The following is a 13330-nucleotide window of genomic DNA, read 5'->3' as shown; positions in this document are numbered from 1 at the left end:
CTTTTCTATGTGTGTGTGTCCTGACATGGGGGCAGGAGACAGCGGGGCTCACAGCTGTGCTCGACAGCTAGGCAAACATCAACAAGTTAGCCGAGGCTTCTTAATTGGGTTAACGTTAACAATAAAGTGGCGCACGCAATATTGCAGCGCTCTGAATTCCTGGCCAATATTGATAGTTTTGGTAACTTTCTATTTTAATACAAGAGCCACGCGACTTGGGCTAAATTGGGGCAACTGGGCCCCAGTGGAGCAGTAGACCACAGCTCGCATAGTTTACAATAAAATAAATTTATTTTATGTCCAAGCCTCGCCCAGATCCACTCGAAGCGCTAGCAAAACGCAAACAGAGGCGGTTTGCCTAACTGCAAAAATATTTAAATGTTGCGCGAGCGAGCGAGTTACGCAAATGAAATGCAATCCTGGCCTGACTTAACACACAACTTCAAGGACATTCGCGCACCGCTCACGTGCAGTCTGTGCACCGCCATAACCTAGACTATAAATAACTGGCTGGCTAGCGGCGCTGCCTAGACAACCGAAGGGGTTGGGCAGGCCCAGAGCTGAGCCCAATAGCCGCGCCGTGCCTGGCACGGATCAGCGCAGCCCAATCGACGCGACGCGACGGCTAACGCGACTTGGATGTCGAAGGTTTGGGTTCGCCACGGCGCTGTTTCAGTAGCGCGCCATTTGCTGAGCGCGGCGATACTTCCGCTTCTCCAGCTGCTAGCCAGGATGACAACCAGCGATGAGATGGGCACCTTCTGCCACGACCACATTCAACATCCGCTGATGTGGTGCGACGAAAAGAAGCGCCTGGTCGAGCGCAAGAATGCCGAGGAGAGCCTACGGATGTGGCGTCGTCGCAAGGCCGAGGAAAACGCCCGCAAGGAAAAGGATAAACAGGAGGTAAAGTAACCCACAAAAGTGCAAATCAAATGTTGCAGAACCCGACTTAATATACATATATATATAAATATATAATACCCATCACGTTGAAAATCATAGCGTGATGATGAAAGTGAAATCAAATTTAATTAATTCCAATTTAGATGGGATTATTTTAGATATAAGATTTCTATAAATATATATGTAGAAATGGTATAGCAGTGGCTATCTAAGCCAATACCATCTGAAATGAGATCAATTAAGTCCGCTTAAATTTATAATATTATATAGTAGATATAGAAAGTAGGTATATAAAAAAAAATAAGCCTCTGATAGTATTAGAGGTAGAATCTCATAAGTTTGATCATTTACAGTTGAGATCCTCAAATGTTTAATCAAAAGGATAATCTAAAAGCTGCATCATTTTTTATGTGCAAGCATAGATAATTCAATTCTTAATATATACATATATGTATATATATAAAATAGTTTATAAAAGTATAGTTTCCAGTTTTTACATTACAATGACGAATAATAATTATTCTAGTTTATCCCTCCATCTTTTATGAAACAGTAAACTAAATTTATTTTTTTTTTAAATGAGATTCCTTTCAAGAGATAGAACAGATTGAGTTATCGTTATCTGAGCTTAACTACTATTTGTAAGCTATTCTATATCAAATGTGAAAAGTGAATTCAAAAAGGCCCTCTAGAATCTAGAAGCCCCTCTAAAATCTACAGCCCCCTCTAGACTCAAACTACTTCAGATTACCCAATAGGTTCCACTTATCCACTTATCCCCACTTGACAGTTGCGATTATAAGCGAGAATTAGATAAATAAACAAAAATGTGTGAGAATCTCTTAGATCTATCCCATAAATAGATTTACCTGTTCTTTTTTTAATAAATTTGAAAAATACACTTGAGTAAATATTGTCTAATTAATGACAACCATGAAATGTAGAACCCTGTTAAGCAGCTGGTCAAAGCATTTGAGACTTGGAGCGAACTCAACAGAAACCCTCCAGATGGAGTTAAGATAAACTTCCATCAACAGCAAAATTACATCGACATATTTCGTGTTATTTATACACTTATGTATCTATATATTTTCGATATTATAGAACAGCATTTAAACGGGTATAAGTTAAGCCTAGGAAATGCAGTAGTTGGTAAAGTATCTCGATGAATAGATGAAGAAGAAGTTTTCAGGAAAGGCTCATCAAATGATAAAATGCCATCATGGTGTCTTTTTAAAAAAGTCGTTATGCGGATAGAACGACAAAAATACTATTTTGTTATGCAAGCCCGAAAGCGTAGATTGGTTATATACCAACATCAAATATATTTTACCTGGGTAGTCTACGCATGAGAACAAAGTATGCGCACCCACGTCAGCAGCCACACTTGAGTCGAGTTCAAAGACCTGCGGCAAGCAATTGTAATAACTTGGCCAGAATTTGGTTCAACAAACCGTTTGACAAGTTTGACTTTGCCAATACGTAAGTAATCAAGGCAAGCAGCCAGGCAGAAGCAGAAGCAGGAGCAGGAGTGGAAGCAACATTGTCGGTCACTGAGCTTAACTGGCATCAGTTCCTCAGTTCGCCAAATCGCGTGCTGCCGACTCTGAATGTGACTTAAATCCAGCGGAATTCAGTTGGCGAAAATAAAAATGGGTGAATGGAAAGCTAACCGCACCACCTTGCAACTATAACAACAACCTACAAACAATTGTGGGGGCTTGGGCATTGTCAATTTCCGTAAACAAGCGGAAGGCCGGAGGCAGGCTAGAGCGAGCCAGGCTCCTCCGCTGTGCCGAATATAGGCTGCGAGTGAATCGATAAAGGCATAAACCCATAAATGGACACCCACACACAGCCAGTGTTATCAACATCCCTCTCTATTTCTATTTTCTATTTTTGTTTTTTTTTGCATTTGCAGTACTATGATTTGTTTCTGCAGCACTGCCCGTGGGGCAGGCCAGGGGGTGGGGCGCCCAACGTGGAGGTGCGACGCAAGGACATCACCGCAGCCGGACTGCATTCGACGCCCACGGTGGTAAGTTTGTTGCTGCAGCCGCTCGCTGCTTATGTAATGCGTATCCCCTTTGCATGCCCGCCCGCCCAGACGACCGCCCATCGCATCAACTCGCTGCAGCCTTGTCGCTACAACGACTACTTCACCATGCAGAAGAAGTGCCACAAGAATCCACTGGCCGTCTATCACCATCACCATCATCACCCGCCCGGGGCGGGCGGCCGGCTGACCCACGCCCACTCGATTCATCACCTGCAGGAGAGCGGCCCTCGGAGCAGCACTGTGACCATCTGCGAGCGCGAGCTCCCGCTCAAGCCCGGCGTCAGCCTGGGCCACAATGCCAACGGTGATAGTATTCACATCGAACTGAAAGAGCACCCCTCAATGTCGTTTCGCAATAAAGGGCATCTGGACATTGAGCTGCGCTACAAGCCCTCGCCGCCCTGCAAGGGCAAGCCGATGCTCGACAAGATTGTGGTGAACAGCGAGAGCGAGCATCCGCTCCAGGAGAAGCTGGCCAACCAGAAGAAGAAGCTCCAGGCGAAGCTGGAAAAGCCGGTGAGCGGCGGCTACTGTCCACCCTTAGGCGATCTCCTTAACCCCATTTGCCATCTCTCCCTTCCAGCCCTGCAAAGAGCCCTGGGGCAAGGCCGGACCAGGGGGCAAGCCGTGGCGCAGTCCCAAGCAAGTAGGCAACACTTTTATGAAATCGCTGGTAATTATCACAGACAAGCTGGAAGAGCTCTCCGTTTTGAAGGAGATTCTATTGATTGTAGGGCTGGACAAATAAGGAAATGCTGAAGGAGCTCGACCAGGACAATCCCGTGACTCCGGCTGAGAAGAACACATTTCGCAAGTCCAGAGGCAACAAGCCATCCAAGCCGCAGCGCTGCTGCGAGCTTTGCACCTGCAACTGCCCCGCCATCAACAGCTCCAATAGTCCACTGAAGCCATCCCGAAAGGTCCCAGCGCCACCTGCCTGCGGCCTGCGATCCCCGGCCAAGGAGTGCAAGCCCCACAAGCCTTGCTCCCAGCTGCCGCGAGGCCTCTGCGCGGGCAGCACCACCAACAGCACCTCGCTGGCCACGCCGGACCCCAGTGCGGAGAACGCAGGAGGCGGCGTGGAGCTGGTGCCTTTGCTGGCGCGCCGGCGCGGACTACACCGGCCCATCAGCCTCTCCAGCACGGACGTGACCAAGCGGACGCCCTCCCATGATAGGTACGCACCACCCAAGCACAAGACAAAGTCCAACAAAGCGCAGAACATCAGTAACATCATCAAAAACATTAGTCACATGAAGCGTCATTCCAAGAACCTCAACTGCAAGCTGCAGTGCTGCAGCTGCAGCTGTAACTGCAACTGCAACGGCAACTGCAACTGCAAGTGCGACAAAGCCCCGCCTCGAGCACTGGCCTGTTGCCTCAAGCGCCTCACCCTGCTCATACGTTAGGCTAGTCTCCCGACTGCCCCCAACTGTTGTCTCTGCTGCAGTCTTTGTTGTCTTTGTATTTGCATATGTAGCAGTCTCTCTCTCTCTCTCTCTCTCTGTGTGTCTCTGTCTCATTTTCTGATTTATCGATTCGATCCGTGTTTGCACCCGCATTACCTTCATTTCCGTTTCTGTTGGCATTACTCATTTGCTTGCTCTGCGAAAATATCAAATCTGGGCTGGGCTGAGCTGAGCTGAACTGACCTGACCTCGCCAGGCTCATATTGACAATAATTTGCAAATGATTGCGTCATCTTTGTGTTTATAATGGTTTCTCTATCACTTCTTTTGGCTCATCCAGCAAGAAAATATCAATTGTAATACAAGTGAAAGTATAGCAACCAAAAGAGCAAACCCAAACTCACCAAAACTAACCGAACCACAAAACAACCCAATGATAATGCAAATCTTCTATGTATCCCCGTGCAAAAACGTTTGCAAAACCGAAACCGAAACCGAAACCGAAACTGATATCGAAATCGAAATACTTTGAAAACCAAAAACAACTTATCGATCAATGCAACAATCGACAACATCAACGCATCAACTGCGATCGACCAACATCCTTGCAGGATACAAACGGCCGCGGACATGCGCTACCTGCACGATCTGAATGTGCAAATATCGCAGAAGCGGCGCTCGGTCAGCGTCTCGAGGCAGAGAGAGCGCGACCTGTGCAATCAGCACTTCGACACATTCGAAACGTTTTGGGGGCGGCCCGGCCACGGGGCGCCCGTTGCCGACAAGATAAACAAACTGAAACTGGACAATTTACTGTACGGCGTCCCAGAAACAGCAGCCAACTGAGGCACTCGATTCGCATTCGGCTCGTAGTTTGTTCGACGCAAATAGTTTGCTCTGAAATCAATCGATGCCCCTCCATTATCATTGGCGCCGTCCGTCAGTCAGCGGAAGTTTCGATGAAACGCTGTATTGAAAATGAAAATTTTGCCAACTTGCCAAGTTCGTAAGTTGACCGAAGTTTTTGCCATAGTCAGTTGGGTCGGGCGGACACGCGGACAGGACAGGAGGACACAACAAATGGCATTGCCTGTCCCCGGGAACGGTCTATTGTGTTAGTTTTTAGAATTTAGTTAGATTCTATAACGAACCGGACATGTCGAGCTTATAGTAAATTCAATTATGTAAAAACACTAAATACATTTAATCGCAAATATGTATATTATAATATATGTAACAATACTGTGTAAATAAAATGCATATTACATATGAGAAATTCGCAAACTGAATATTAGTTTTGTACAGTCACACTCAAACCAACTGTGCGGCCGTTGCTGCCGCGCGTTTTATAGCAATCTAAGCTAAGCAGCGAACAGTGCCTCTACAACTGTTGAGCAGTAGACAGTATGCTTCAAACTTTGGGGTATCATGCTGAATGAATGATTTATTGGGCTTGAACTGCTAAAACTAGATAGAAAAAAAAATAGTAAATTAACTTTTTATTGTTATTTAATTATTTGAATTTAAACTTATTTATTTATAATAGCATTAATTTTTGAATAAAAAAATAAAATTATTTTAAATATATATTTTATATATTGACAACTAAAAAGATAATATACTTTGTACTTTATATTTTATTATTTATTTCGATCTGTGTATTTTTTTCACAATAACACAAATTAAAGAACCTATTTAATTTAATAATCAAATAAATTTAAATCAAATAGTTACTTTCAGTAAATCAACTTTTCATTGTATTATTTATAAATTAGTCTATTGATTTAGTGATTTAAATATATTTAAGATATGTATATATACATTAATTATATTTTAATCGAAAGTTTTCATTATCTATTTTTTGAGTTCATTTATTATCCTTAATTTATAAATATATTTCCTTTCAATAATGTATACTATAATAAAAAAAATTTCGGATATTTCTGTTATCTCACATAATATTCTGAGAGTCACCATACCCGATGCCAAAATGATTTGTGCAGACAATATTTGTAGCTGAATTTTGATCTTTATAGCATTTACTCGTACAATCTATGATATCATGAAATACTGCATAGACAGGCGAAGCAAAGGACGTCGTCTTTATTTATATTTATTTATTTATAAACTGCCAATTTCAATGACTTCACGATTTCAGCTGCCAGACACAAAATTGATGTGCGTCAACTTATTCCGTATTTATGTAAATGTATCCCATATTAGGGGAAATACACTAAATTGGTTCCAAAAGTAAAATATTTATGCAGTCGTATTTTATTTACATCTTCAATAAACTTTAGCTATACCTCTATTTATAGAGCATACATAAATCGCATAAGCCGGACATGCCGATAAAGTCATACTATCATCAAATACGTGATCAATGAAGATGCCAACACACACTAAAACTTCAAGGTGAGCAAAGTGTGCGGTGAAATATGCAGGTGCGACAGAAGCCCGCCAGGAGTTGGTGCGTGCCCTGACAATGCGAAAGATTAGGAGACAGATAAATGTGTGGGTATTTGGCATACAAAAGCATTTGTGAATTCACTCGATTATCGATATGCTTATGCTTATTTGCATGCTTGCTCACGAAGTAAAGCGAGTATATTGGTTGGTTGAAACTTACGTATTTTGCTGGGAGAGATAGAGATATCAGACAGCAGTATAAAAGCATCAATGAGAAATGATAAAAATGGTGAATCCATTATGGTTTTTTTTTTAATTAATTATTTACTTGTGTATGGTAGTAAATTTATAAATTTATCAGACTCGTAAAAAATGAATTTTAAAATATATATAGTTGTAGAAATTCTTTCTAAAGGAATCGCTTTTGGTTTCATTATTAATTTCTTTATTTAAAATCCATATTTTTCTTTTTCAATCAATATTAACTTTATCAAATTAAGTTTGTTTACCCAAGTAAACTAGTTTTTTATTATCACGCTAAGCCGAGCTTAAAATTAAAGTTAATTTATTTGTCATAGTCTATGGCGTATTAGGCAAATGATTAATGATTTTCTGATATACAGTAGTAGTGTAACAGTATACATATATACACACACATATGTATATATATTATTTTCAAGATTATAACAAAAATCTCTTAATGTAGCGCAGCAAGTTTTAAAATGAAAACTGTCCTGGTGTGTTAACAGACGCTCGCATGAGCTCAATTGAAGTCCTCACGGTCTGTCTCACTCTCCCTATCTGTCTGTCCCTCTCTCTTAAGTCGGACATAGTTTAAAGTGAAGACCCAGCTGCTGTTGAGCCAAATACATCCAAAGTGGCCAAACAGCCCTTACAAATGCCAGGTCACGTTTTGGCCATTTATCACTTTTATTTGAGCTGTTGTATTAGATACTTAGATAATAATATATATATATATATATATACACATATGTGTATACATGTATTGTAACACACAAATAAAAATGTGTGTTTCGAAATTTTAAATCATATATATATATATGTGTGTATGTGTGTTCGTGTGTGTGCAAATGTATTATATGACCGTTATAAACATGAAAACACTTTTAAGTATATTAATGTCATTTAATATTTAGGCTGGCTACAAAATTATCAACTTTCTTATCAAATTTTATTGTGGACCCACAGTTATTTTGAAATTTTTGATGAATTATTATTAATACAAAAATTGTTGTTAGAAAAGTATTATTATAAATAATATATGTAGACTTAATACGAGTAAATTATAAATGTATTATAGGATTATAGGATATAAATATATTTTATAGGATACGAATTTGTTTCTATTTCAAGGTCATCTGAATCATAATCTAAAATCTTTTACAAAGACTCAATCAAGGATTATTATTAATATAAATACTAATATGAGAACTCCATTTATTTCATTTAACTAATATGTTAGCAAAATATATTTTTGTAACCTTATTCGAATATGCAATAATATATAGAATATATTAGAATGATCGGAAATTGATTTTATATTCAAATAGTCGTATTAGAATTTATAATTTATATTTCCTTAACGGTAATAAATATGTGTGTATCAGTACATTTTTTACTATATATATGTAAGTGACACATACAAGTTTTGATTCCGACACCAGTGAAGTGAGGTCAATAAAGTTTGCAGAAGCTGAATAAATATACTGTTAGTTTTCTTTTCATTTTTTCACTCAGATCCATGACAGACTCAACAAACTATCCCAGGTGAAACAACTGATACTGAAAGTTTAAAGTTACGAAACTTACACTCTCGAAACTTGCATCGATTCACTCAAAAGGCGGGCATGATCGACTGAAGCATGCTTACTCTGCAAGCATAAATTCATTTAATATTTTATTTATAAAACAATTTGAAATAATTAATATTTTATATTTTGATGGCAAACCTAAGATTTAATCGTATCTGATTGTAGTTTAAGTAATTTCAGATATTTTCTTGATTAAAAACTTTTATGCATGAAGGTAAAGACTGAGTCAGCTAATCGTAAATCTGAGAGTAACCTGAAAAAATAGCAAAAGTTAAATGTGGGGCTGGCTCCGACTGAATGTTCCGTGAGATTTCGGTTAGCAAGTGCTGCTGCAATGCTCAATTATAGCTTGGGCTTAATTAACATGTGTGCCCCCAACTCGGCTTGGAATATGATGCGCAAATGTCGCGACGACGCCTTTAGCTATTTGAATCGCTGGCTAAAAATAGGAGGGGAGCGAATTAGCCATTTGCAGCTGGCTATAATTAGGTATCCGGCAAGAGTTTCGGTAACCAGTAAAAGTCGTTGTAGTTGCTGTTGTTGCTGCTGCTTTAGTTTAGTTCCAATTGTCAGAGCAGGCTGGCTGGGATTCTGGCCTTTAATTGGGCTCATTGCAGGCATCGAGCGTCAGCTGAAACTGCCATTTAATTGGCAGCAAAAAGTGCCGACTCAGCCCAGGTACAGCGACGAAATTATTTGTTAATATTAGCTTCGTGCCACGCAAAAGGCCCTCAGGAGAGCTCGAGCCAATGGCTGAGGGTAAACAACTGTGCGAGGCTTTTCGGGGAATTTGTGGCTGGCCGTGCAGCACGGCACGGCTGCTTTTTGTCAACCAAACGCAAACTCTGCACGCAGATAACGTCCAAAGCAGCCAGTGGAGTCTCAAAGCAAGTCTCATGAGCAGAGAGCAGAGAGCACAGAGCACAGCATTGTTTGCCTTTGCGTCGTTCAATTCGAGCAATTTGTCTACGGCACATTCTTTGGCCGAGCTCGCATTTCTGGCCGCCTGCCTTTGACATGGGGCTAGTGCAAATATTTTCCAAATTTTGCTATCCCATTGCTAATGGTTACGAATTAAGTATGCGAGCGAAGCATTTGGCCGGACATATTTTCCTACCCGGCTCCGAATATCTTACTGCGGCAGTAGTGATTCACAAATTCCTTTCAGCAGCCTCCGGCAAATATTGCCAAGACGAACCAGAACGAAAAAAAAAATTGAGATAACTCCAACCTATTTCAGTTATGGACACGCAAATACAAACAGAAAAGTATTGCAAACAAAGCCCACGCAAATAATCTGTTTATTCTATTTCAACAAACAAATATTCATATTATTTACCAATCGATTCAATGAGTTTGCCTCTGCGCGATTTTAAAGAACTCTGCTTAATAGCTGTTGCCTGCTTTTAGGCTCACATGCTGGCCACACTCCCTAGCTATACGGGTGAAGAATCCAAATCACAGTTTGTATTGAAAGTGTTTTAAGTTTCATTTTATTAAAATTTAAAGTAAGAACTTAAAGACATATTTTGACTGTGTATTAAATATAAATTAAGTAAGAGTACTCTAATCGGAAGGGTTAGAGTAGTAGATACCCGGAACACATCTAAACACCACCTCTTAACTACTATTTAAAAGGCCCTTTAAGACAAATAAAATTAAAAATACAATATTTATGAATTTTCGATTTTCTACTCCCGTAGTAAATACTCAATTTATTTTGTTTATCGATATGCAATATGACCAAATTCATATGTATGTATGCTACAGTCACACACAGACGGACCGAAAAATATACAATTCCCGAATATACCCTTTTCACTTCGCGAAAAAGTTTTATTTTTCCGAATTCAGCAATCTGCATTTTATTTGACCACCTATCTAGTCTCAGAAAATAACTATTCTAAAAACCTAATCATGCATATGCAATATTACAAAAATAATAAGGAATTTCCTAGAAGTGAAAAATTCAAATGAATTCATCGCGAAAAACATTTTCCAAATTTAACCAAAATAATCATAGCAGCTTACCAGAAATCAACCTTTTAAGTGGAATATAATGAATATTCTTTACGTTTTATTGAAACCGTTTATGTATTCCGGTTCTCGGGAATTAGGACAGAGAAACAAATGAACGGTGGTTAAAAGCAATTCGCACTTTTTATTTGATTTACTCTTAGCTGTTTTACAAGTTTCAGCACTTTCGCACGTTTACATTTTACTGTTAATTTAGTATTCCGGTTAAAGTTGATCTGTATAGAACGGAAAAACCATTATATTGTCTTGGCGGAGATGAAACACCCTAACAAACGTATGTAAATTTGCTTTGCAGATGCAAATTTAATTTAATTTTGACCATAGGTGTCCGAACATCTCAATACAATCCCAGAATTTCTGTTCTGAAATTTCAAATCAACGAAAATAATGAAATAAAATATATGTACATATGTACATATTTCGTTTGTATTTCGTAATAGTTCAAGTTTGATTTACAGATATTCTATCGTTTTAATTGAATAAATACAAAGTTCAACAGATTTGGAATACTTTTTGATGACATTCTTCAATTTTTAGACTGAAGGACTAATCTACATTTAAAATATATAGTAAGTAAATATATGACAATGTTTACTGCATATATAGACGGTCCTTAGTAGCGTTGGATATTGTTAAAGATCTTCCACAGAGAGCACAGTAAATTCCGCAGTTTTATAGTTTAAGTCACAATTTTCCAGGTGGTATGCGCCGATGGATCTAGAAACGTTAAAATTCTGTAACGCTGATGTGAAAAGTTCAAAAATATAAACTCTTGACGGAATTCAATAGTTTTTGAACCGATGTAATGGCCGAGAATCATGAAGTCGTTGAATAGATTTTCAGTTGTTCCTGCAATCAAAGCTCCGTGCTTTAGAGTATATATGTAACCGTCTATTAATAGTTAATGGATTTTCACTACTCGCCCGATAGCGGAAATTATAGTACAAAATATGCCAAATGAAACTTTTAATATTTCATAAAATCTTTCACCGTCCAGAAGGCGATGTAACCTGCTTCTCCAACACACCTGGCCACGTTAGTAGGCCCGGCTGGTTGGGCGTTTTTACTAGCACATCAAAGGATGATATTATAAGTCAGTTGATATTATTTATTTATCCGAAACACTTGGCCGACTCAAGCATGCGGTCTGTGGTCCAAGCAACATGGGGCTGACTGCTGTGGATTACCCTTTTTGCGGTAACGTTTAATTCCCCACAGTGAGTGCTGCTGCAATTGAGACGTTGAGCACGCACACACATACACACAGACACACACACCGTCTGCGTGTGTGCGAGTGTGGGTGTCAAGTCATCTGTATTAAATATTTATGCGAGTTTTGCCCTTAAAGAACGAAACATTTTGCGCTTTGCTTCAATGTGTTGAACAACATGTGTTTTCATGTCCTTAAGCTGAGTCGGTAACAAAATAATGTTGCTCATGCCGAGTTTTACGTCAATGACAGACAGACCTGCTCCCCCTCCCTAACCCCACTACCACTGACTGCTCTTCACCCTCTGGCTTTGCACTGTGCGGTGTCCTTCGCCCGGGCCCCAACACACACTCACTCACACACACACACACACACACAGTCAGCAACGTGGCTTGTACGTCCCAAGGTTCCTGTTCTGCAGCATACACTAACACTGAAATGGTAACTTACACTTGGCCCCATTTACTCTTTATATACTATGTACATACATACATATATACTTATATATACAAAATATATATCAAGTTTTGAATACGTGTAAAGGCGCTCTTTCGGGACCGCCTTCTTTGTTACTTCCACGTGCATTTGTAAATATAAAATGCAATTTGTGCGCCGCAAGTTGCGCTGACATTTAGCTTTCGTTTGAGTTTTTTTTTTTTTTTTCGAGAGACGCCGCGGCGTATCCTTTCTTTCGGCTAGCACTGGAAATTTAGTTTGTGGCGCTTGCATCCGACTAAATGTACACGTAAATGTCAATATTCACTGACAGGGAGAGAAAGAGGGAGAGAGAGGGAGAGGCAGGGAGAGCGAGCGAGTGCTGTGGTCTCTTGGTCTATTGATTTACCAGCAGCACACACATTTGCGGCTGGCACCGCCTCGGTGCTAAGTAGAGAGCATTCCTTTTCCTACTCAGTTTTGTTTTCATCCAAATGCTGGTCGGCCAGATGCTGAGCTTGCATTTTGCATGGCCGAAACTTTTGCTTTCACAGAAAAAATATTAATTATTTCCGAAATGGCCCGGGCGAGCGACCCAACTGAGGGCGGCGCTGGAAACTTGGCTTATTGGCGGGTCAGTTATGCGAATGTTAATTTGCGTGAAAATCTTGCCCCCAAAGCAAAGCAAACTTGATTAACAATGGAAACTTTTCGACAGCCAGCCAAGTTCAAGACAAGTCGTCCAATTGTTTGCAGCCAGCCGCCTAACACCCTCGGCTCTCGTCCGCCATCCAGACCCACGAAAAGTCTAACGACTGGGGCGCTTATCCTACGGCCCGACGACTTTCAACTATGCGAGAAGTTTCCGCTTTGTGCCAAATTAATTAATGGAAAATTATGGCGCACAAATTGGCATCAGCTATGAAACAATTATCACCTATGCACACACATCTCCAAGTAGCATATATGGCTTGGCTTTCAGTAGAGTCAAGCTAGCCCAAATGGAGTAATAGAATGGAATAGGTCTTTCCAA

General features: G+C 40.1%; 2 protein-coding genes across 3 annotated transcripts; both read left to right on the top strand.

Moving 5' to 3' along the window:
- Positions 1-16: 16 nt before the first annotated feature.
- On the top strand, positions 17-4894 carry LOC122756699. 2 transcript variants are annotated; one of them, XM_032728162.2, is made up of 5 exons: positions 17-906; positions 2828-2944; positions 3014-3481; positions 3549-3638; positions 3700-4894. In XM_032728162.2, exons 1-5 carry the CDS (start codon positions 640-642, stop codon positions 4372-4374), a joined length of 1617 nt encoding a protein of 538 aa, XP_032584053.2. In that variant the 5' UTR covers positions 17-639; the 3' UTR covers positions 4375-4894. The 2 variants fall into 2 exon arrangements, with proteins under 2 accessions (XP_032584053.2, XP_043863517.1); XM_044007582.1 differs by lacking the exon at positions 17-906 and having other exon boundaries at positions 2620-2944; positions 3700-4142; positions 4715-4894.
- On the top strand, positions 4894-5579 carry LOC6572347 (the record flags this gene model as incomplete). Its single annotated transcript, XM_044007585.1, has 1 exon — positions 4894-5579. A coding segment is annotated over one exon (327 nt), but the record flags the coding sequence as incomplete, so codon positions are not given.
- Between the last annotated feature and the right edge of the window lie 7751 nt (positions 5580-13330).

This window comes from Drosophila mojavensis, unplaced genomic scaffold, assembly GCF_018153725.1.
Source record: "Drosophila mojavensis isolate 15081-1352.22 unplaced genomic scaffold, ASM1815372v1 contig_19, whole genome shotgun sequence".
Taxonomy (NCBI): domain Eukaryota; kingdom Metazoa; phylum Arthropoda; class Insecta; order Diptera; family Drosophilidae; genus Drosophila; species Drosophila mojavensis.
Note: the sequence above shows the minus strand (reverse complement) of the source record. Positions and strands in the feature narration are given on the sequence as shown.